At 37.7% G+C, this 25,977-nt stretch overlaps 1 protein-coding gene across 3 annotated transcripts in view; it reads left to right on the top strand.

The window, feature by feature from the left end:
* The window catches only part of LOC123675196 (neurotrimin-like), a 164,046-nt gene that overhangs the window by 97,812 nt on the left and 40,257 nt on the right, over positions 1 to 25,977 (top strand). For all 3 annotated transcript variants that reach the window (XM_045610510.1, XM_045610511.1, XM_045610509.1), the window contains exons 2-4: positions 3,496 to 3,593; positions 13,080 to 13,287; positions 17,098 to 17,256. In XM_045610510.1, coding sequence (XP_045466466.1) covers positions 3,496 to 3,593; positions 13,080 to 13,287; positions 17,098 to 17,256 — 465 coding nt within the window. The remainder of the gene's footprint in view (positions 1 to 3,495; positions 3,594 to 13,079; positions 13,288 to 17,097; positions 17,257 to 25,977) is intronic.

Below are 25,977 nucleotides of genomic sequence, written 5' to 3'. Positions count from 1 at the left end.
GAGTAAGACACTTGCCTCACCAAGCTCCTAACAGATGGACACATAAGCTAACACACTAGCGACCTGACAAAAAGTAGCGTGAGTTGACGGTAAAGAAAATGGCTAGACGAAATAAAGACTCTTCTTCCTCCAGTACCTATCCGATTCGAATTTTGGAATATATTTGTTTTTCTTCATTTTTCTTCTTCTTCTTCCTTTTTCTTAAGACCATGTCTTGTCATCTTCTGTTCATCTAGCCTCTTGCGATGTTGACGTCCAACTCTCATACCATCTCTTTGGTGGTCGGCCGGAAGGGCGTTTTGAGATTGGCTCTTCGTTCTTTGCCCACTTTGCCACTTTCTTCATTCATTAATCATAATGTTGTGTTGGAAGCATCTCGAAATAATTCTGCTGAGTTTTTACCAAACCCCGTTCTCAGGTTACACAGCCATGATATTCTTCTTCTTCCGGGACCTCTCTTACCTACTACTTTCCATTGAATTATATTCTGCAGTAGGGAGTATCTCTCTTTATTTCTCATAATAAGCCCCAGGTATTCTAGCTTTCTTCTCTTAACTCTATGAAGACTCGTCTAGGAAGAAAGTAGCATTAAGTAGCATAGGACAGATCAAAGTGCTGGAATTTGGAGGCCAATGTCAGGAAGTGGATCAAGTGTGGCTGAAAAAGAAAAAGAAGAAATATATAAATATCAATTGTTATAATATCATTGTTATTGATCAGTTCATCTAAATTAGAGGTTCTGATAATACGATCCTGCTGATATTCGGTATGAACATTCGTTCAGTCACTGTGTTCATGTCCAGACAGAATAAAATTTTACCACCGGTTAGTTTAACCTTATCGTCTCGGACACGAGCGCTAAAAATATGACACATTTATTTGTTCCTCAAATTGAACAGTCTGGTGGCGCGATGAATTCTCTTCGGCCACATCCAACACCGTCATCTAGGACAACAGCATCCCGTATAATGTCAAACAGTGAAGCTCGAAAACAAACAATGGAAGCAATCCACCCTTGTACATTCGTCAAACAATGATGGCACACATTATGAGACCAGTTGGTAATATATCGTAACTAATAATAAACACTGCCACTCCCAGCCTCCCATTCGGAGGGAAAATCCCCCACATTTCCCAATTACCTTCGGATTGTTCATACTGTGTATTGCAGTAAAAGTACACAACGTTCAACGGGTTCGATGATACCTCTCCATCCCAATTATCGCGGCCTACTCCGAATGCGCCATAAATGCCGACCGGTGAAATTTCGTTGGTTGGAGGGGGTATCATTTAACGCTGACTCTTTGTTTCGCAGATTCTCCGATTCACTTGACCAAATTTTAAGTCAATGTAGGATCAACAAAGAATCTCGTGTAAATAATGTTGAGTAACTGATGCGTGGGCGCCTTATAATAATAATAGTAATAACAATAAGACGTAATATCGTTTTGCCATTTTTTTTTCCGGGCTAGTTGCTCACTTCCAGGTTTTGGCTCCAAGCCGGGAACTGCTGATATTTTGGAGGTTGCACAGTAGGTAATAAGATGCAATGACTCAAGGTTCTGGTCATTCGAAAGAAACAGTGGTGTTATATCTTTGTTCATTATGTGCACTATATGTGAGTTTTTTCGATGTCTTCAATCTAAGAAGAATTAGTCGTTCAAGAGGATCAGTACCGCCGTTGCTCATCTCTTACTGGTATCAAATCTCCGCTGTTTTGTTCCTCTATATTAATTTTTGCATTGATGTTGTGTTGGTTTTCAGCACAATCGTAGTTTTCTTCAATTGTCGCTTCGTTGTTAGTGAGGTTCTTGTTCTGTAGCTTCAGTTGGACATCATTCCTTGTAGTGTTCAGTCTCTCATCGGGTACGAATTCATTTCTGAATATGACCCAGTATTGGTCGGCTAATCTTTGCTCAGGAACTTGGAGTTCGGGATAGTTTCTGTGAAATTGTGCAAACATCTTTTGCCGGTAGCCTATTTTATTCTCTTCTATTTTTGTCACTCAATAGTATAGGGTGTTTGTTTCTGAGGTATATAACTTTAAGTTGGCATTACTATTCAAGATGGAGATCGATTTAACAACTGTCAAGTGATTTATTCTCAGTTTGGTTTGAGCAATTCATCATGAATAGACTCACGCCTGAAAAATGCTTGCAAATAGTACAATTTTATTTCGAAAATAATGGTTCTGTGCAGAATACGTATCGCGCACTACGTCCATTAGCGACGAAGCGCACTTATGGTTGAATGGCTACGTCAACAAACAAAACTGCCGCATTTGGAGTGAAGCTAATCCTCGAGTGTATGTCCAAACACCGTCACATCCAGAAAAACTGACTGTTTGGTGCTCTTTATGGGCTGGTGGAATCATTGGTCCGTACTTCTTCAAAAACGATGATGGCCAGAACGTTACAGTCAATGGTGATCGGTATAGAGCCATGATTACTAACTTTTCCATTCCTGAATTGAACAACCATGATGTCCAGGAGCTGTGGTTCCAACAAGACGGCGCAACATGTCACACAGCTCGTGCCACATTCGAATTATTGAAAAACACGTTTGGTGACCGCCTAATTTCACGTTTTGGACCTGTGAATTGGCCTCCAAGATCTTGTGATTTAACACCGCTAGACTACTTTCTGTGGGGCTATGTAAAGTAATTGGTCTATGCGGATAAGCCACAAACCCTTGACCATTTGGAAGACAACATTCGCCGTGTTATTGCCGATATACGGCCACAAATGTTGGAAAAAGTCATCGAAAATTGGACGTCCAGATTGGACTACATCCGAGCCAGCCGTGGCGGTCATATGCCAGAAATCATATTTAAAATATAATGCCACAAGATTATCTCCTCCGGAGTAAAAATGGACAAACCCGAATTTCCAGATCATTCAATTGAAAACGATAATGTTTGAGTCTTCTAAGCTAATACGGAAATCGTCAATTTCATTCCTGGAAGGTGATAACTTCCCCTTAATATAGGAGATTTTCTGAGAAATATAAAAATATCTAAATGAATTATATTTGAGATAACACGCTTGAATGTGATAATGATGTGATATTATACAAAGTGAGTTGTCTAAGTGCATTCACCGCTTCACTTTTCAAAAATTGCATTTCTCTCACATGAATTAACATACGCGTGGAAAATATTCACGACTCGAAACTAATTTGCAATATCCTATCGACACAGGAAACTACCAAAGAGCTATACTTGTTGATTGAGCATGACAAAAACCTGAATGTTTCGAACTTTGCTCAAAGCGTTTCATGAAGTTCCAATATCGGTGGTCCCAGTTAAGTTAATTCCGATATGCAATTAAACTCCGATGTTTATAGTCACCTCCTCCAAAGTATATTGCAATATAACCCTATCGCTACCCAAAAACCTCCCCTCCCTCCCAAAACCCATATAAATGCCGACCTGTGAAATTTAATTCTCTCGGACGTCGATCTGCGACATAATTTGATGCTGACTCTTTGTTTCAGAAATTCCTAAATTCACCGGACCAATCCTGAACATAACGGTGCCCGTTGGAAGAGAGGCTCAGCTGGAGTGCGGAGTCGACAGTTTGTCAACCTTTAAGGTGAGTGGAAATATGGAAAATATACGATATTTGACACGACATGCCGAGTCGTGCCGAAATCTGTTGCGTCGAGTTTTATATTTCCGATGGTTGGGGAAGAGAATCGCGATGGCGGAAATGAATACGTTTTATGCATTTGATATTGGGATTTGACGGAGGAACCCCGTTATCTTGAGTGCATGGAGGATACGGCGAGATGATAGGACCAATATGTCGCTTTATCGAATGTGAATATCTTCGTATTTTATTTTCGATCTCATTTGGCAGAGTTCATCATTTATGAAAGGTGTTGGATTCCACTCAGGTGTAAGACATCATATTGAACGTATTGGTTGGAGTAGTTATTTTTCCCTTATTTACATTATTATCATCAACAAATGATAATAGTCATGAACTACTAGAAATGAAAAGGAAACCCACACATGTTTACAGTAACTTAATTAAGGAGTTAGAGGCAATTCTTGTCTCAAATGATCTTGTCAAGTCGGTTTTTGGAGGAATTCAGCGAATATGTACCAACAACACCATGTGGCAACCTATTCCATCCTTCTAAAACTCTGTTGACGCTGTGTGGTCCTAAAATTCTCTTTCGTCAGTTTGAAGGCATAGCGACTGAGTTGTGTGCTGCTCTCATGCAGAGGTGATCCAGATTCACCCCAAAGAACACATGCAGAGCCCGATAAGTCACAATAAGATCACCTCCATCTCGTCGATCCCCAAAAATTCTGCAGATTGAGTAGTCTTAAACGAACGTGATATTCTGGACTTCCAAAAGGTAATCCTTATATTCCAACGCTGTACAGACTCGAGGAGAAGTTGATCGTTTCTTGGAGAAGGGCACCACACCGGTCATATTCTATCAGAAGACCCACAATAAAGTGGCCGATACCCTCAAATGATCTCTGAATCATTTAGGTCATGTCTTGCCTTTGCTGCCACATCACCACGTGGTGGGATCAGCTGAAATCATAGTTGCATATGATGCCCAGATCATACATTTTTCCTACAAAGGAGCGATAAATGTTGAAAGTTTCATTTTAGGTATGTCATCTTGAAGGTTGAATTGTATGCTGAAGTTTTGACTCAGATTATTTTTCAAACAAATATACAGAAGTTCATGTCTGCATCTTTCTCTTTTTTAAAATGAGTACCATCGTTTTTGATGCAACGTCCAAATCTTTGCCTGAGCTACCTGCTCAATTTTACTTCACTCTATGGGTCTAAGAAGATATTTATATAAACCAACTCCACAATACTTGTATCTTTTTTATGACCTAAAGTTTCAGTTGTGGAGTTATTATGAGGATTTTTCAAATTGGTGAGAAAAACATGTGATTAGAAAAGCCAAGCACAAAAACTTTTTGTGGCATCTCTATTTTTCACGTAGATGTTTTACATAACTATTCAGCTCTAATTCAACTGGTAAAAATATGGGAATAACCGATGTTGGGGGAAAAGAAAATCCCACATCGCGATCACGTCAATGTTCAAAATTCCAGCTTTATCCTGAACCGTTACAAACGTTAAGTTCCCGGATTAGCATCCTTTTAATGTCCACGCCAACCAATTACCCTTATTCAGTTCACACCTCCACAAAATTTAAATCCAGAATTATCCCATTATCATGCAGCACGAAAACTCAGAATGGCACTTTCAACAGAACGAAAGAATTAGTTAAAAATGCGAGGAAAACCAGTCTAATTAAACTTGCAGGAAAAGGAAAAAATGCGCCGTATTTTTCCACTTTCCTAACTTTATGTTGACAGCTAGACTGACTCTAAATTCAAAAAGTAGAAGAGCCCAGGCTCCTAAATTAAACTTATTTACCTGGTAGAAGGTGGTCGTGACGACGGTCCACTGAAAGTTGCCGACTTTTTCAGCGTTCCAGCGCCCTCTGCATCCGTTCCCGGCATTAAGCCCGAACATAGGAATTGTTTCAGACACGTCAAGCTCAATTCATTAAAAGAATTCCTTCGAAGTGAATATAAGGCATCGTGAAGGAGTTGCTTTAATAATACACCTCAAGTTCAAGACAGCTGTGATGGAATTTCCTGCTGCTGTAGGCTTGCAACTGTCTTCGATGAAAAATTCCTGATATTAGTTAAATAGAAACTTTCGTTCGCTATGATGGATTGGTGCACTTGGGTGAAGATGAGGAACTCTGGCGTGTACAAGATTAATACGTGGAGAAAACAATGATGAATGAAGAAATGAATGGAGATTGTAGTTCACACTTGGCTTTGGAACTGAGATTTTTGTCAAATTGAGTACTCCATTCCAAAAGGGTTTAATGTACGAATGATGCGCCTAAATGACATACTGAATAAGACAGCTCAGGGTGGTCCTAAGTTATTGGGGAAGACTTACAAATGAAGAATTCTATATCAAATTCAATTATGTCGTCCTGGCGTTCGAAGGAACATTAAAACTCTCGAACTGAATATGCTGAAGACTTTCGGAGTAGGTCCATCCATCTTGGTATAGTTCGTTTATGCACAAAATTCGTTTACAGATTCAAGAATTATAACTATATGGAATTTTTGGTCTCAATATTCGAAAAAATACACATCTGATTCTATGTAGCTTCTAGTAGAAAAATGATGATGATGATGATGAGAAAAGTTTTTCTCATCTGATAATCATGAAATTTCTGTCGAAGAACAATGATTTGCTTCGAATTTTTTAAAGTTCAAGCATACGGAGGGTAAATTAAGAAATTCCAAAATGCAAGAAGACATCAAAAGGGTGGTGATCTTCGTGAGGTGCCCAGTTCGTGGCAGTTCATCCATTAGTGAATTACAGAAAAATATAGATATATGTTCAAAATTTGTCTATCTCTTAGTCCTCTGTTAGACATCCCAGTAACTTAGAGCTTATACAAGTTATAAAAGTCTATGTAGGTTAAGTTTCTGTGACCCTTCGCCACTTTAGGCACATTTCCAATCTTTCAGATGAAAACAAATTGTGTATAATGAATTAGGAATGAAATTCTTTCATTGATATGCGAAAATCTATTATATACTCTTTTGTTTCCTGAAGAAATTTCCTTCAAAAAACTTGTTGAATGACATTATGTTGCATCACGTGATTCTATATTCTTATGACATGTCACAATAAAAAAAATTATTTTTATATTTTTGTTCAGAAGACTGAATCAATTTCATTGAATTGAAGTTTATCTATGAAATTTTGTGAAAAACTTTATGATTACGAATTTGAACAAAAGCTCCCGATTCGACATCAATGCTTTTCTCAATTTTCAGTTGAACAGTATGAACTGCATAATTTAAGACTCTCCTGAATTTTCTGCAACTTTTCTATTGGATATAGAATAATATGAGAGACGCTGATTTGATTCCTATCGACTATTTCCCCGCTACCACTGTAAAATTCGTCATCCGTAGAACCAATCACGGACCGAACTGAAATGGAACTATTTCCAAACGATCCGAATTTATTTAGTCAGCATTTTCGCAGATAGTCGTAAAGTTACCCCCATCCGCACCCCTCTGCCTTGCCTGGGACACTTAATTAAATGCCGGAAAAGGTCTTATGCAAATTATATTTTCCCCAGTTGTATTCATTTTCGCCACTAGGTAATTTGATATTGGCTGTTATTTCCTACCGAACTGGCTTCATGTTGCTGAGTTGGCGGTTTTCTTAAACCTCCGTTCCCGAAGTTACAGGACTACCTGTAATGTAATTTCGCTGTTGGGATTTTATTTTTCCGTTTATTAACGCGTAATTGGTTTTCCGAGGCGTTGTTTTGGTGTTGAGATGAATTCGAAAGGTCTGCAGGTTTTCCTGTCAGGATGTTGGGAATTATTCAGGCATTTTCGGCTATATAACAATACTCTGGTGGTTTCGATCTTGTTTGTTCGGTCTCCTCGGAATGCTGGGAGAAAGATGGTATTCTGTCATCGAGATCATTGATTCTCTTCGTTTTTCTCATTTAATGATGTGCCTGGCCATGAAACTGTGAAAAAACTGTCTGGCTCAGCTCGATAAAAATGAAACATATATCGGAGGGAGTTCCACAAGGAAATATTCGTCAAGCTCCTCTGTTCAGTTCTTTGAGAACTTCATTTCCAAGCAGTTGTTTTGATGCTCAAATGAGTTCGAAAGTTCTTTAGGCATTCCCTTCCAGGATGAGAATAATTTTTGCCTTTCTGGCTGTAATATATTGGTGATTTTGATTCCAATTTGTTGCTGTGGGAAAAATGGAGTTCTGTCATCGAGATGCATGTTTCACTCTCTTCTCTTCTGTTTTTTGTTATAGGCTACCAGCCTGTTCTTTCGAATCGAATCATTCATTTCATTGGATGTTGATATGACTTCTTTCGTCTTTTAGGTGGTGTACCAATAGGTCTTCTGGATGTTCTATATGTCATCTCTCGCGATTCTCACTATCCTATTTCCAGGCTTTTCTTCTCACACTGTCGCTGACTCCAAGTTTCTGATATTTCTCTTAGAATTTTCATTTCGGCAGTTCAAAGAATTGCTTTCATCAGCTTTCGTCTCTATTTTAGCTCAACATATGTAATGATGCGTCAGATAGAAGTCTTGTAAACCCTCACTTTTAACGTCATACTCATATTTTTGTTGTTCCATATTACATCCTTTGAGCATAGTGAAATTCTAATCACCTTGACCTGTCACTTCTCTTGTCTGTCTAGATATCTGGACTACTAGGTGCCATAACCTGCATTTTTTTCCTCTTATGTCATAATGTTCCTTGAGCATGATATCATGAATCAACTTCCTGAGTTTGACTCAATGAAAAGGTGTTCCCCAAGCCTCTATTCGTCAAACTTCACTTTCGAATATCTTGAGATTGTGTAAGGGAGATAACAAGACTGTACCGTCACTTAACCTTCAATATGTCGATTCATACTTGACTCTATTATCCAAAATTTTAACACGCATCTTTTGAAATTCAATACTGACTATAAAAAAATTTATATGGCTCAGGAGGTATCACCTGATCGACAAGCCCATTGGAATTTGGGCGATGTGTTATAATTGGGTGGATTTTTGGCATTAAACGATTCATGATAAATTGCCAAACCTTACTGAGGAAACATGTCAATGCAGGTACACATTCTCAACAGTCAAACCATACACAACAACCTTACCAATCTGGGTACATGCTAAGTGCGAACCCATTAAATCACTGATAAGTGGTTAGAGAAGCAGAAGAAAACAACAACCACATTATATGATATGGAAAAAGAGTGTGTCCAGTAATTGTTTCAGCGAAATGTCGAGTATCCACTCGACTGATGACGTACCTATTAACGCTGTAAGTACTGAATATACAGCCTCTTGTACCAGTCAAGGTCCAGCAACCTCTGTTAATTCAGCTAATACAATCACATTATGTCGCGACTAAAGCCACCGCCCGAACAGGTCATATAAGGCGACAAAAAAATTACCAGTATTACTCCGCTTCCGCCCCCATACGATCGGTCGAATACCCAGCCATCGGCAAATGTAATTAGCAGTAAATTCCACTCTCATTTTGATATGAACATGTAGGTCCATTGAACGTCATTCATACCTCCGAAACGACATCCTGATACAAGGCCGCACAATTACCGAAATGAAATATTTGCCCGTATATACCTCGCAGACCCGGGTTCCGGTAACGCGACGCGAATATGAAAATATGAGAGTTTCACTCCGTTAATTCCAGTTGGAAATCAATTAAGTTGTGTTGTCGGCCTACGCCGCCTAAGTTCAAGTTTGCCGACGCGCTAGCCCTCTGCCGTATCAACCGTGACAAGGGGAGGGGTAGCGTTGCCCTAGCCTGGCTCTGTCTGTGTGCTAACCTGATTTCACTCGTACGTGAATGGCAAATATTAGGAGGCCATGGGGAGATGTTGTGTTGACTTTGGTTTGGAAATAGTTCCGCGGGATATTTTAGGTGCGCCGTTACACGTCCCGAGAAAGCAAATAAAAGTGGAGATCCTCCTTAATTCATTCCTTCGGAATGAGGCATTGAATAAATAGCGAGTTGGGTGGTCTTCTTGGTGGGGTGGGGGTGTGGATTAAGGTCGATAAAGTAGGGATCGCTCTATTGAACGAAGTTGGGATTCCACATGCTGGCTTGTCACTTGTCATCAATACCGTATTGATACTAGTCGACTCCAAATTGACAATACACAAAATCAAATTGGTACTTGTCAATTTCAAGTTGACTTGAAATGTAATGAAATTGATGTAATCTATTTAGTCTCTTATTCCCTGACTTTGGTCTATCTATCTTGCTGAAAGATTGGATTCTCGAGCCGGTTAAGGTAAGGGAGAACATATGGCTCCACTATTTCTTGAAGGCAGCGCTGTAATGTTACCTCGAATAAAGACTAAAGGTGACCTACTTGCATGTGCAATAGTACCCCATACCATAATGCCTACTGTCTGGTGTACTTGACGATCAACATCAAACTGAGATTCACGTCATTCTCCCCGACGTCGTCTAACCCTTCTTCGGCCATCATGTGCTCCCAAGGTGAATCGAGATTCATCAGAAAAAACGACCTGATGCCATTCCACATTCCAATGTTGACGTTCTCTGTACCACTGTAATCGTTGCCGGAGATGCTCTACCGTCAGAGGTAACACCAGATGGGGTCGATAATGCTGCAGACCAAAAGACCTTATCCGGCGGTAAACCGTTCGGACAGTTACAGGATGGCCTTGTACTCCTAACCACTTATCAGCCAAAGATTCAGTTGTCGCAAATCGGTCTCTAATGGCCATAAGTCTTAGATGTCGATCTTGAAATTAATTTGTGCCTCTTCGACGTCCTGTGCATACTCTTCTTCGATTTTAGTCATTATCAAATCACGCTTGACAATATGTCATAACAGTAGTTGGATTTCTGTTCGTACGGTTAGCGATTTCTCAAAATGACAACCCCGCCTTCCGTAGACCAATAATTCGACCTCTTCCAAATTCCCTTAGCTGGCGATAAATTCCGCGTTCACGAGCTCTAGGCATTTTAACAACAAGTAAACATCGACTCTAGATCTCGTCGAACAGCTGGTTCGTTGTAAAATTTAAAAAACTTGCAAAAAAACACAAACAAAAATTGTTTTTTAAATGAAAAAACCTACACGATTTCTTCCTCCAAATTCAATCATTTACTGCTTGCGATACTATCTTTGTTTTACCAAAAAAAAAAAATTTTAATTCAAACAGCTCCTTCTGGGTGTTGCAGTTTATTTGTCAGTTTTTATAATTTCATTTCGAAGCCAGATACAATACAAAAGGCTATGAGTGGCAAAATGGCGAATGCGTCGGTTTTAAATTTCAATCAAATGAAAATAACCAGAAAAGGGAGTTACCAATCACCTAAAATAACATAACAAATCAATAAAATAAAAAGGATCAAATTTCCTATTCTATCAGAAATTTCGTTTTATGTTATAAGGTCATCCTCACAAACAACCGATAATTTTCGATACTAAAACATTATCATCAACTAGACAGAAGTTAAATCAGTTGTTTGAAATACATTCACCGCACCTGATACTATAGCGACTAGTTTATGTACCGTTGTTAAAATAATTAAAGCAAATTAATCTTCCTCTGTTTGGTCTCCTGAATGCATGTGCCTGACATGACTGAAATAGTATACACAAAGGATTGTTGCTGCATCTAGAAATGATATAGTTTCATCGCGTACACATTCGCGCGCGCGAGCCAACAACGTACACAATTTCATTTCTTATTTTTATCGCCGATGTTATCTCGATTGTTATGAATCATGCCCGTGACGTTCGTTCGTTCTCGGGGTGTCACGGGATATGATAACGATGTTATTCACATCGACTTGCCGGGGGTATTAAAAATTCCCCACTGACTTTGCCGGAGCTGAGGTCGGTTGAAATTTGAAGTTGGACACTTTATTTCCTGGCATTCCTGATAAGTGTTTCTCCCAGGATGAGATGTCTGGGAATTGGAATGAGGACCCGCCAAGGCTCGGGGGATGAGATTTGATGTCGTAGACCTCGCAGACTTGCCACATTCGACGGTGAATTGAAATTTATTTCGTGAATTCACTTATGGACTGAGGGATGGTCGGGATTCGGAGGGAACTGTTATTTTTACCTCATTTCGTGGAAGAGCGATTTCTCGACAATATCTCCCGGATCTGACGAATAACGGTCTAGATTTTATGGGGAATAAAGTTCTCTGTGATGGAATAGTTTTAATGTCGAAATGAGGGAAGCACTGACCCGGAGTCAGGAGCTATTGGGCGCTAGTTCATTAGTGCGCCAATTGAAATCTGAATATTAGGTTATAAAGGGTGTTTTTTTTCAGAGCTATAAAAATTCAAATTGCAATAAAACAACGATGGATTATTCGATTGACATGAATTTTATTTATCCGCAAGATAATCTTGTGGCATTACATGTTAAATATGATTTCTGGCATATGACCACCACGGCTGGCTCGGATGTAGTCCAATCTGGACGTCCAATTTTCGATGACTTTTTCCAACATTTGTGGCCGTATATCGGCAATAACACGGCGAATGTTGTCTTCCAAATGGTCAAGGGTTTGTGGCTTATCCGCATATACCAATGACTTTACATAGCTCCACAGAAAGTAGTCTAGCGGTGTTAAATCACAAGATCTTGGAGTCCAATTCACAGGTCCAAAACGTGAAATTAGGCGGTCACCAAACGTGTCTCTCAATAAATCGTTTGTGGCACAAGCTGTGTGACATGTTGCGCCGTCTTATTGGAACCACAGCTCCTGGACATCATGTTTGTTCAATCAGAGAAAGGGCACACCATTGGCTGGGAGCGTCTTCCCGAATTATAAAGGAAAATTTCCCAGAAATCCGTCCCTTGCAATAATCTTTTTAATCCTTCTCATAAAGGACGCACCTTTTATGTTATGATATGAACATCCAATTGAACACGGAAATCATCTTACTATAAACATACATTACAGTTTCTAATATGAAAATAAATAGAAACGTGAGGAGATTCAATTTTTCAGAAGTAGCCCTGCAGCAATCGCAATAGGAGAGACCATCCACAACTCTTTGTCTATTGAGAGCTGTTTCTCCATACCAGTATACAATATCGCATATGCGTCTCAACAAAACGAAATATACGAACCTGAGTATATTTCTCGAAAAAGAACAAGACAGAATTATCAGCCTATTCAATTTGTCAGTTAGAAAGTTTACTTAGTCTGTCCGAGAGAGCTTGGAATCTAAATACACTACAAGGAATTAAACCTAATTGAGCGTATTGATATAAAATAAGGGCAATTCTTAGTGACAACTGAACGATTAGTAATAAAACCTTAAAATCACGCCTGTTTTATTTTCGTGTATCAATTTTTTTTAATGATTCCGTTTACTATTTCAAAGGTGAAGATGGAAAACACCTTATCATCAGAGTTTTTTCTTATATTTCATGGATGGAAAGCACTTTATCTTCAGAGTTTATTCTTATATTTCAGGTTGCTTGGCTAAGAGTTGACACGCAGACCATACTAACTATTCACAGCCACGTCATTACCAAAAACCATCGGATAGCTGTGACACATGCCGAGCACAAGCTTTGGTATCTACATATTAGAGATGTGAGAGAAAGTGACAGAGGATGGTATATGTGTCAAATCAACACAGATCCTATGAAGAGTCAAGTAGGATATCTAGATGTTGTTGGTAAGTGGAAATTAATTATTCGATAATTATTCTAACAGGATATAGAAATACATCTAATGTAGGGATTAATTGGATAGAAAACAGCATCTCAGTAGGGACTTCTACAACTAAAAGTCAATGCCACTACTTCGTTATTGTTTTTTAACTACAATGCATTTCCTGAGAGTGGCATCAAATCAAAACTTGTATTACCCTGTATACATGCAACTTCATGAAGCTATCGAAAAATTTAACATGTAAATTATGTTTGCGTGAACGTGTAACGAAGTGAAGAGAATTGAATGTAAACGCTAAAATGCTGTGGAGCTATTTATATAGAATGGGAACTAGCACAAACATACCCTTGACAGTCTGGTATATCCATTGTGAACTCATAAAACTTTATGAATAAAGTATAGTGTTCAATCAACCAAAATTCAGAATATGGCAACGATGAATCTATCTGAAAATTCGAAAATAATAGGTCCCTCTACAAAATTTATTCTGAAATGGCGTTCATAATTCTTCCTATTATCATTGAAAAAAAGTCCCCAACGCCGAAAAAAATTCTCGAATAAGAAGTTGAAAATTGTTACCAACTGCTTAAAGCTTCAGCACATCACAATAAAAAGTTTACGCGATATAATCTAGCTGAAACTCATATACTCAGTAATAAAAGGGAATAGGTAACATTATCGCGTGCATCTTTCTTGGGAGTACCCACAGCGGACGGTGAAATAACAATAAATGTTTTATTACATCGCTACGCAGGTCGCGAAAAGAGATCTGGCTTGAGGTCACCATTAAAAACTTTGCGAAGATGGAGGGAGTGACATTAAGTTGGGCTATTAGGTTTTAAATGTACCCCATTTCGGGGAAAATTGATAAATTCGGTCGGTATCGACTTTTCTAGCAGATCTTAGGAACTTAAAACTCTATGAAGCCAAATGAAGATTGAGTTTGATATGAGGGGTAATGGGATCAACTTTTTGAAGATCGGATTCGAAATGTTAACTTCAAAATAAGAAACAAATCAGAAGGTACAAATAAGGCTGCTTGGTATCTTTTCTCTAATCCTTTTTTATTGAGCAGTGGGAATTCTAATGGACTAACTACCTTATGAAAGGTAGAACAGTGTGAGACGAACCCACTAAACTAAACCAGCTGCTTTCAGCTTCCGGACATCTATTCACTTATTATTCTTTTAATCTTTTGACTCTTTCAGTTTGTATCTCATTCACGATTTCTGTCGTGTGGCTTTGGTACCTATGTCCTTCATAGAGGAGTCTCTTACCTTTGATATTTGGAATTTGATTTTACTCATTATATGTTTCTACTCAGTTGATCTTTGGGTCGTTTGTGATAGGTTGGAATCCTATAATTACCTGTTCTACAGGGTTGTAGTCAACTAGTCTTTTTGGGTCTTCATTTGAATGTTGACATACTTTTTCAAAAATCTTCTCGGCCTCTCACTGCAGGAAAATCGTGACACTTTCTCATTCTAGGTATTTGTTTGTTCCTCATAAATAATTCATTGCAGCTCCTAATAATTTATTTTCTGTTGCTTGAATTTTCATGATATGAGTTTTGGCTGCATATCTCCAGCCTGCCGATCCAAATGTTAGTTGAGGTCTTGCAATCAATTTGATGATACTCAGTTTCGTATTTTGATTAATGTGGCTCTTTTTTTCCTATAAGTAGCTCAAATCTGATCATTCCTGAGTTTGTTTTATCCTCTGAGTATTTTATATGGTTTTTCCATGTGAGCCTATTATCTAATGGTACACCTAGATACAAGACTTCATTCTCTACATTTATCACTAATTCTCCACTTATCCCTTGCTTCATATTGATCTGGTCTACTCTTCTGTTAGTGAATCGCCTGGCTCCTTTTGACATTTATTGAAATTTACCATCATTTGCATATAGGGCTAACAGATTTCTTCGGTGTAGTGATGTTGTAGAGTAGAGGTCCTAGAATACAGCCTTACGGCACTCCTGCTTCTACTTGCCTATAACGTCATCTTTTTTCACGTAGAGTTTCCTATCTCTCTCAGTTGCCTATCCAAATCATTTCCGATATATGCCGACGTCAAACAAAACAGGTGGAACAAACAGTGTGACAACAACAGTCAAAAGAAACGTTATTTTAAGGCAAATATATCAATGGATTGATCGATTCAACTGTCACAGGATAGCAGAAGAGTCTCCAAATCGCAGGAAACGGGACTGAATTGCATCCGTTTTCTACCAATCCGATTAGTTGACGTCAGTTTGAAGTGCCTAGATCGTTTTCGTTTATATTTCTGACGGTCACGTGCCTGTTTGTTCCACTTTACGACGTTATCAGATGTTGGGAGTGATCTGAAGTCGTCTCCATCTGAATTTAGTGGTTTGTTCTCTTTCTGATGCAACCATTGCAACTGAAACAGTTTGAAGTGTGATTGTCATTTATGCCTATGATATCATTGGACCTCACAGCAATTTTTTCATGGTGTGATATTATTGCTGCTATCGAAGGATACCACTTTGTAGAAAACCATAGTTTAACCCCTTACAAAGCATCAAATGATTATTTTTTAAAATCCAAATAATGTTGGAGAAGAATGGCAAAAAAACGTTAACCTTGGATGAAATGCTCGAAATGGGGTGAAAACTTTATTTGATGAATATACACACCTTTACCGTCATTGAATTTCGAACCAAGCTTATGGGAAATATCGCAGGGAAGTTTTTCCATTCAATGCAGAAATACAAGGATTGGCCTCAGGGAGCGAGGCAGAGAATGAAAGTGGAAAACTCGGAAAAACGTCTGAAAGGCATATCGAGAATCTTTGTTGAAATTTAAGGTCGATAAAGTTCATAGTGTGCCAGTGAAATCATTTGCAGAAGTTCGAATGAGCGCTTATACAGTGGCGCGGCAAGAATTCACTTTGGAAGTATCATAAAAATGCTTTGATATCTCCAGTCCAGCCACAAAAAGTGATTTTCTTCAAATAAAACAAGATTTGTTCTCCTCAAATGAAATTTGAACCTAGGACAAGGATTATTGAATTCAAGTGAATGAAGCACATTGAAATTTTTCAATATATAGAGTTAGAACTATTTAGAGGGGTACTGCAGGTATATCGAAAACCCTTAGAGAAACAAGGTGGCTTGAATTGAAAAAATTGAGTTATTTAGGGATTAGTGTGTTGGTGTTAATAGATCCAAAATATCTACAATGGTTCTCGAGATATCTCGAAAAGAACTGAAAACCGTATAACTAATTTTTTTCAGGAGATAACTTCAAGAAATTCGGTTTGTAGCCATTATCCATTATAGAGACTTTAATGATGTCGTCAATTTTTCTGTTCTTTATTGTTTCGAAGAAGCGATATCTTTCAATGAGGGTGGTGAATAGGGTATTATGTTTATATTGGCTGGGCTGCCATTATAAAGGCGTCTTATTAAAGGCGATTTAGAGATTTTTATTGCAGGAAAAATTGACAAACGCATCGTAGCGGAACAACCTTCGTTATTTATTTTATTTATTTCGTTATTTGTTTAATCAAGGATCAAATATGAAAGAGCTGCCAGAAAACTTGGCCGAATTGCCGACCCTCAAATAGAGCCGCCTGAAACGGTCGTTTCATCCTAATGCTGGCTCTGCCGAATTATATATTATGTCCTTTTATTGAGTGTGTTGATTGTGAACTATTTGATAGACATTTCACTCCATCAGGACGGTTATGCTATTCCACCATAGATAAACCTGAAACGCCCCTCAATAATTTAACCCGGATGAAATACGATCGGATCCAGAATTAATTTATGAATTCGTACTTCTAGTGCCACCCGATATTCTGGATTATCCCACAAGCACCGACATGGTTGTGAGAGAGGGTTCTAACGTTACGATGAGATGCGCTGCGACAGGATCTCCAGAACCTACGATAACTTGGAGGAGGGAAGGAGGGGAATATATACCCATTGGGACAGGCAAGGAAGGTGAGTGTTTGCTTAGGAAAAGGTAGAGGCGGAGTTCATCTTCGAATTCGTCCATATAAAATTTCCTGGTCTGATTCCAGAACTCTGTAACAGAAAAAATCATGATTTCAAGATAAACAATTCATATAAAAGACTAGGTATTCATAATACAAGTGCAGAAGGCAATGGTATTCTTCAACGAGATCAAAATTCAAAAACGCGACGAAAAGGCCAGTTTTTGAATGAACGGGTATTAAAATGAGCCTTCTGTGGGTACGAGTATTATACACTATTTTCTGTAATTAACTTTTTATTGAAATTAATGAAATAGTCCCATATAAAATATTGGTTAGTGATTTTTGTATTGAAAAATGTTGGTTGGCAGAATTATTTTCGGTGCCACAAATTTGACAGATAATGAAATAATCTGTGACAGAAGAATTCCGGGTATAAATATATAATAATTCTTTCCCCACGATTCGGTTCTTAAGGTTTACGAAAAGAATAAAAGGATTTGCCACAGAATTGAAGATTCGAAATGTTCCACTAGAAATCACTTCAGGTAGCTGTTCTTCATATCCCTCTTACCTTTTTCAGCTTACTGTAGGAAATGTTATAAATAGGGGCTATAAATACTTGAGCAGTTATTAAATTTCTCCTGTCCACAGTTGACAGTCATAATTCTTGAAAATAATAAAGTTCCACATTCATATAGAGCTTGGGAGTTTTTTTCACGAAAACGATTATTGGCGAATAAATCTGACACTTTTGAGAGAAAAAATAATATACTTGAAATGGTGAGATCTCGTAAAGTGGAGAATGAATGAGAAATATTAAGTTAATATAAACGACATCAGTTATTCTCCTGAATTATTGAAGACGCTACTTTCGCCTCATTTTTTTTGTTCTGGGGATATTAACCGTAATGGAAATAATTGAACATTTATATACCCAACTCACATGGCTTGCAGTTATTCTTCTATAGGATAAATATGATTTTTTTTGAAATTACTAAACCTTCGAATTTGTATGGTATATGCTATTCGATGAATCACAAAATGTATACAATTCATCCAAATTCATAGCATCGCATTCTCAGTATTTATCTACTGGCACTTTTCTTGGACTTTTAAGAATTTTCCATACAGTTGAAATTTGTTCCTAAACTTCGGGGACATATCGTTTACGACCATATGCACGCATCGCACGGCATATATTTCTGCAATCTCGTGCGCACATAGACTAAATAAGGGAATTCCTCGAGCGCCGAGAGACTAAAGCATTCGCCAGTGTTACTTTATTAGTAGTTTTCTCACATTTCTATGGAATCTTTCGGTAGATTTTGATAGCTTCAGAATAGTTATTTATAATACAAGTGCAGAAGGCATTGATATTCTTCCACGAGTTCAAAATTCAAAAACGAGCCACGAACTGCGAGTTTTGGAATGAACGAGTGGTAGAATGAGCCTTCTGTACGAGTATTATACATTATTTCCTCTAATTCATTGCATTTTCATTGAAATTAATGAAATATTTCCATAAATATAATTTAGTGATTTTTGCATTGAAAAATGTTGGCTGGCAGAACTGATTTCTTTAAGGCAAATTGATGAATTGACAGATAAAGCCGTGGCGGAAAGTTCGGAGTACTAACATAAAATAACAAAAAATAATCATGAAAACTGTGCGTTTCTGATATATTCTCGCACGATTTTGTTCTACAAGATGTGGAAGAATGAACGGAATAACCACAGAATTAGAGAAATATCTCTCCAAACTTAGCCAAAATGGCCAAGGATTTTTTATCAGCGCCGGCATCTTCAGCTCCTGTTGAAAGACAATTTTCCAGAGCTACTCTTACAGATACAAAAATCTGCAATAGGTTAGGCGACAAATCTATGAGATGCCTCATGTGTCTTAGATCCAGGATAGAAAATTATGAAATCAAACAAAGCCTGGAGGGTCTCAATATTAAGAAACTTCATTTTTTATTTCGTTATGATTTATAGTGATTTAATTTATGTTGCTATTCCAAAAAAGTTGATATTTTCGGTTATTTTATACCATAAGTGCAATAAATAAAAGTTTTTTTACAAGGTTCCTTCTTATTTCATCATTTTTTTTATTGATTTGACACTACACAATAAAACTACTAAAAATCAAGTAGCTTAGTATGATTCATGTACTTGAAAAATAAATACTTAACTTGACTTGAGCTTGACTTGAAATCAAGTCAAGTAGCTTGAAAATCTAGCCAAGCCGTGAATCCCTAAATTCAATTGATTCGCTATCTAGTCACCGGGTAGGAAATTTCCAGTTTTAACACAATGTACCCCCGAAATTCCCTACATGCATCACCCAAACAAACCAACTATGCAATAGTAGTTACAGCTAAAAAAAATAATAAGAATTGTCTCCGGATTTCGGAACATTCAGCCTAGGCTCTTTAGGGAATCCAGTTGCATTGTCCCAATTCAGCCTATGTCAGGATCGGTTTCGGAATTCCCACTCTGCCGAGGCCATCTTAGATTGTTCGCAACTGAACTACAATTTCACTTGTGTAACCGAAATTATACAATCATTATTGCGTCTTCTCCAGTCAACGGTGCGGTTTGCAGAAACACGAATAGCTTAATTAAGACGCTTGCTATTCGCCTGGGAAATTTAGGGAGGTTAGGATCACGAGAGCTACACATAATTATGTCCAGATGATAACCTTAGTACATTATGCCTTCGAGCATACAAAGGCAGACGTCTAGTTTGCTTCATACACGGTTTAGTTGCCAGAGATCTTGAAATCCCGAGGGATATGCAAGTCAAGATGGCATGAACAAGATGACGAGGCGAAATTCAACGTGGAAATCCATCGAGATTGAGAGATTTGCTGGATAAATAATCATAGAATGTTGTTTTATTAGGGTTAAACGTGTGATTTCATGGCGGGTCTGAGTGTTTCGCAATGTCAGTCGATTAACAGGAAGATCTGTTCGACTACCTGATGACGAATCCGTCCTCAAATTCTATACTGTCCGTCCGTCCTGATACACGATTGGAAGGATCTAAAAACTTAAAATTTTCAAAGTAGGTTTCAATGTTGAATGCCTCAAGTAATAAGCGACTCTAGCGTCTCCAGCAAGAGGTTCCGTAAATTTTGTTCTTCTCCTTCATTTCAAAACTGCAAATTCAATGAGGAACGAAATTTGCATCGGGATTTAAGAATGTCAATTTGAAGTCATGTGCAGAATTATATTTGATAGTCTAACCAGAATCGAAAAATTCAAGAAGAGTATCCAGCCTAACCTAACCTAACCTAACCAGAATCAAAAAATTCAAGCAGAGTATCGAAAAAATTTCATTAAATATTTCTATGACCACCAAACCGACTGATGTCAGATTCTAAGTGTTGATATTAAGAATCAATTTCGTACAGTTTTAAAGATGATCACATAACCAGAATCATATAAAATTCAGGAAGAACATTGAGGAAATATACAATATTTAGTTGATCACAAATTCGATCGGGTCTCATTGTAATAAACATAGATAGAGGGAGCATATGTCATTTTCAGTAAGCAAATTTTGTCCCCAACATGAACTATCAAGTTTGACATGAAGCGCGCGGAAATGAAAACATATCAGTGATACGATATTCCACTCAATGGACGATTGTCTCCACAAAGAACGCACTTCTTATGTCCCATAGAGAATCAACGATACATATCAACTCAAAATATATTGAAACAAATACCTAAATATATCAGAAATTCAGAAAACAAACTTCAAGTGCGCCAAACGACGTGAAACAACCGATGACACTAGGAGAGCAAAAGTTGCCAAACCTTGGATATCGGATTCCAAATATGCAAATCTGCATATTTAATCGGGAATCACTCAAATAAATCTATTTCATTCTATATAATACACATTCATAACGATATAGTAAAATTGTGTATTTAAAAATTTATCACAATACGACAACGTAATCTTACCATCTTGGGGACAAAATGGTAATGGGAAAAATTGCGTATACCATATACATAAGTGGTTCAAGAGTACCTTTACTACTTACGTATTCTTGTCATAACTCATTGGAAGAGGTTAACGCAATAGGTAGGATGTTATAGTACATCTAAACAAGCTGAGGGCACATAGAACCCCATTTTCACGAAATTTCCCGCATCCCTATTCTTTCGATTGAGATCACCGATAACAATCGGTCAAACTCAAGAATATCGTCGACATCAACAGCTGGCCATCCACAGAACGCCGTCCTCCAAGTCATCCTCTGCAATTGACGTCCGTTTGAAAGCATTTAGTGCATCAAAGGGATTGTTAGTCACCGCATCATTGTTGATGGTGAAATCAACCTTCAAATGAGACAAACGAGCATGGAAATCGAGTCAGACTCTATTCAATAGGGTGTCCTGTTTGTGGTCGGAAATGTTGCGTAGAAGACAAACTGATTAATGGCGAAGCTTTTGAAATTCATGAGGATATATGGGGTGTTAGGTACTGAATGTTTATTTATGTCTATCAATGTTTTGAAAGAAAAAGGATACGCCACTGAGATATTTGAAATCGAAACTAAATTTTGGAGTTCTTGTTCAATTTGCAATGAAAAAGCTCTCATAATATTTAATTCATTGACATTCAATATGATATAAGTTAATTAATAGGCAGAGGTCAAGGATTGAGGAAATCAATTGAGGAAATTCCGCCAACGTTTCCATTTTTATTTAAACCATCCTCGGGGCTCTAAAACAACATACAATTTGATTTTACCTAACACTCTCGAAATATGAATCTAGTTGACTCATTGAAAATTATAAACATTTTGAAAACATCAGAAATAAACAACACACAAAATATATAATGAATAAATATAAGAGAAAGAGATACAAAGAAGGTGACAAACAACATCAATTTACTCCTATTGTCCACTTAGAAAACACGTAAAATGATGTCATCTTGAATTCGTCGGTAGAACGATATATAAATATATATTGAAGAAAGGAGAATAACTAAAATTTTATCAAAAATTGAAAAACAATTCAACACATCACACTGGGCGCAGGTTAACCTATATATTATCAATTTCAGAGGCCTCTAGCGTCAATATTAGCCTAGATTAAAACTTTTGCATACGAATCTTTTTATTGAGAATGACATATTAAAAATTCATTCAATTTGACACTTTATGTGTAAAAGTTTGCAGTATCTTTTCAAGTGATAAAGGCGTAGGTGCTTTTTGGACCTATCAACATCTAGTTGCAGTATTCATCTATCGATTCATTTGTTATCCGAACCAACCAATTTTTTTTGGCAAAATCTAGATAGTTCAGCCGAAATATCTAAACTGAAAACTTCCATAAAATCATAAAGAGGAGGCTTGGGGGTGGACAGTCCCGAATCCCGTAAAGTCCGGAACCGTCCCCTCAAACCATAACCCATAAAATAGAAAACAAACAAGAATTGAAAGATAAATCCGGGTTACAATCAGAGATTTCAAAATTTCACCCTCGTCACGTACAGTGTTACATTGGGCTGTAAAACTTTTCGGCGCATTGGAGCGTTTAGGTGTTTACAGACCTTGGTCAAGCGGAAAGGCCCGTTTGCCCCAACTCACGGCACGTGATGGAGAAGGACGGTAAAAACTCGACAACAATATAAATGGTACTTTTGCGTCGCTTCACATACTTTCTTGCGAACTGTTCGGCGCCGTATACGAGTATGAGGGAAGTGCATTCGACTGGGAGTTGAATGGAAATATAAATATACTTTTGTATATATAGGGTGAATTACTTTTTATTTTGACTACAATAGTGACGATTACATTACGCTTTGATAGATTGATTGGCAGTGACAATTACGTGCCAAAAGTGTTTAGAAAAATACCATACGCGTGAGCATCCATTATAACGTCCGAACGAACAGGAAACGGGAAGTTGATATCAATTGTACATCTATGCGAGTAATAATCAAGGTACAATTACGGTTATTTTAGATTGCATGACATAAATTCAATACACTTCCTTCACCTACCTTACCTAACCCAACCTAACCTAAACCAACAGAATTTGACATAGAGTTGAAATAGATTACCAACAAAATTGTTTTTGGTCATTCACCTATTTCTTCATTTCTGTCTCATCAATGTTGACATAATTTCTGCTCAGTGTGAAGAATTTGATTCCTAATTTTTGTTGTAGCTTCATGTCTTCTTTGTGGATGTTTTTATATAAATTCTTGTGTTTTGTGTTCAAGTCTTCTACTACGTGTGTCCTAGTCCTCTGTGAAAACTTTCTAGTACGTTTTAAGAAAACCGGTTCTGTTCTATATAGACTTTGTTACTGTGTCCCTTCGCCACTTCAAGCAGTTCACGATTTGTTTCCCAGCAGCGATTAGTTGGATGGTCCCACGTAAGCAGAAAACTCCCAATCTAGAACTAGAAACACAAGATGAGAATTTGTTAGTCATCGAGGACATACAGCGGCTAAAATGAGACTTGCTCTTAGAAAATTTCATGAGAAGGATATGCTGCTGCAACCTTAGCTGTGGTGGCCATTTGTTTGGTGGCTGATATCGTTTTCCATTGTTAATGGCATACCTTTCTATCCTCCATGAAATGAACATTCATTGAGTTTTCTTGAACTACACTCATTGAAACATTTTATAGAATGCACACCATTATATTCCCGAACTGTCTTTAATTTTTTTTGCAGTCACAAATCTGATACAAACATAAATAATTTGATTGAGGTGTTTCATCACTCGTTATAATGCAACATATAATGTTCAGAAAATTACAGAATGTTAAATGAAGAAGCATTGGTTCGGAAAAGAGTAACGTAGATAATAATTCGGTAGGAGGTGTAGCTCTATCTAGTAGTATTTCGTTTGAATCATTATTGTCCTCTCTTTAAACCGTTCCTTTCATGGTGCTCTCATGCTTAAAGTGGCTCAACTTCGGAAATACCGCCAATTAAACGAATTCTAGTGAACTCACATTGTAGTTTGCATTGTGCTTCTGTGTTCGCAGAAACGGAAAAGCGCTTCGACTACAGCCGTCCAATAATCCATGAGACATTTCTGCCGTCAGGGATGGACTAGAGAAAATCAGAAACATCGAGAATGTTGAAGCAGAAAAATATGAGATTCGGTTCCACAAACATCAACAACTTTTAACATCGTCATCTTGCAATTTGTTTTTTAAGTTTCGATAGGCAAGAGCACTGAAGAACTAGAAGAAGAAGTTCTTGTTCGTTTATCTATTAAACCAACTGACAACCTCCCTAAAGAGTTTTATTAACGTCATTGACGACCTCCTTGGGTTTCCATGAATGATTAGGGTAGAGAACAAAAGATCTACAACGACCCTGGTTCAAATAAAAATAATAATATTCTATAACACCACTGTCGAGATATTCCTAAATGTAACTTCTTTGCAGGGTCCTCAGAAGAGTGAAAAAACGAACATATTAAAATATTCTACAAATTGTATAATGAAGAAATTAATATTCATTCATTAGCTCGTTCCAATACCCGATGTTCTTATTGGGAACGTACTCATAAAATACTCGTTCTTTTTCGTGAAAGTTGAAAATTAATTAACTCCTTCTCCATGTATTCAAGGTTCTTCAAATATTTGATCGAACTCCTTATTTCTACCAGGGAGGTGCTGTAATTACTTCCTGTTGAAAATCGACTTCATCTTTCCTTCCTTAAACGGGGCAGTTTTCGTAACGTCTACTTCATCGTTTTTGCGTCATAATCGACCCTGTAATCAGTGGCGGCGACTGTCAACGGCCTCGCTACTGAGGTGCTCAACAAAAAATCGAACAAAGTTGTTATTTTTATATTATTATGTGATTGTTTATGTGATTTCAATAGAAAATTTGCAGAAAAGCACTGATTATCTGGGGTTTTCGAGTTGCCGTTCGTTGATACGCATATTGGAGACCACAGAACCAGTTTCCATATACATACAAGGTCTACAATAAAATCGCTAGAGTTGCCAATCGGTGACTGACAGCTCAGTTCAAGACGAAATTAGAGATTTTTGTTCTCACAAATCACCGATTTTTATGGGGATTTCCCATAATCTATCCACACAATAATCTACATTGTAGTATTTTGATATTTTCAATTTGCGAATGAAAATTAAAAAAAAAATTCGATAACTTTTCGTTTGCCGCAGAAAAATTGATGATATGGTATCTCTACAGAGCAATGATATATTTTGGAAATATTTGTAAAAATCGCCCAAGAAAAATTAAAAAATACTCGTAAAGTATTTCCTTCGGATGAAAGTTGGAACTATTGTAATATTCCTAACATCTACTGTCCATTCAATCGTTCTGACAACACCGCGCATTATCCTCGTCTCACCTCCTCCAGACAAATACCACGAGAATATCACGTGGCGGTGTTCTCTTAATCTATGGATGTGACTCTTTGTTCTGGCGCCCCGCCACTGTCTCCCGTACTTTCCAGGTCAGACCCGTGCAACCCCCAAGCACTGACACCGTCTTTGCAAAGACGTCCGCTATTGTTTGTTGCATTCATTAAGATTTGCCGATAATAGCGATCGCCATAATTCACCGCGAAACAACCGCAAGAGGCAATTCTCGCCGCCCTCAACAACTCGTCGACGTTAATGAAGTACTCAGATAGCGGACTGGCAAGAATTTCACCCACTCTCTAAGCCACCGCCAACGCTATAAATAAGTGTTGAAGTTTAAA

This window comes from Harmonia axyridis, chromosome 3 (genome assembly GCF_914767665.1).
Source record: "Harmonia axyridis chromosome 3, icHarAxyr1.1, whole genome shotgun sequence".
NCBI classification, from domain to species: Eukaryota; Metazoa; Arthropoda; class Insecta; order Coleoptera; family Coccinellidae; genus Harmonia; species Harmonia axyridis.
The sequence above is the reverse complement of the archived record's forward strand: the minus strand, read 5'-3'. Positions and strand labels throughout refer to the sequence as shown.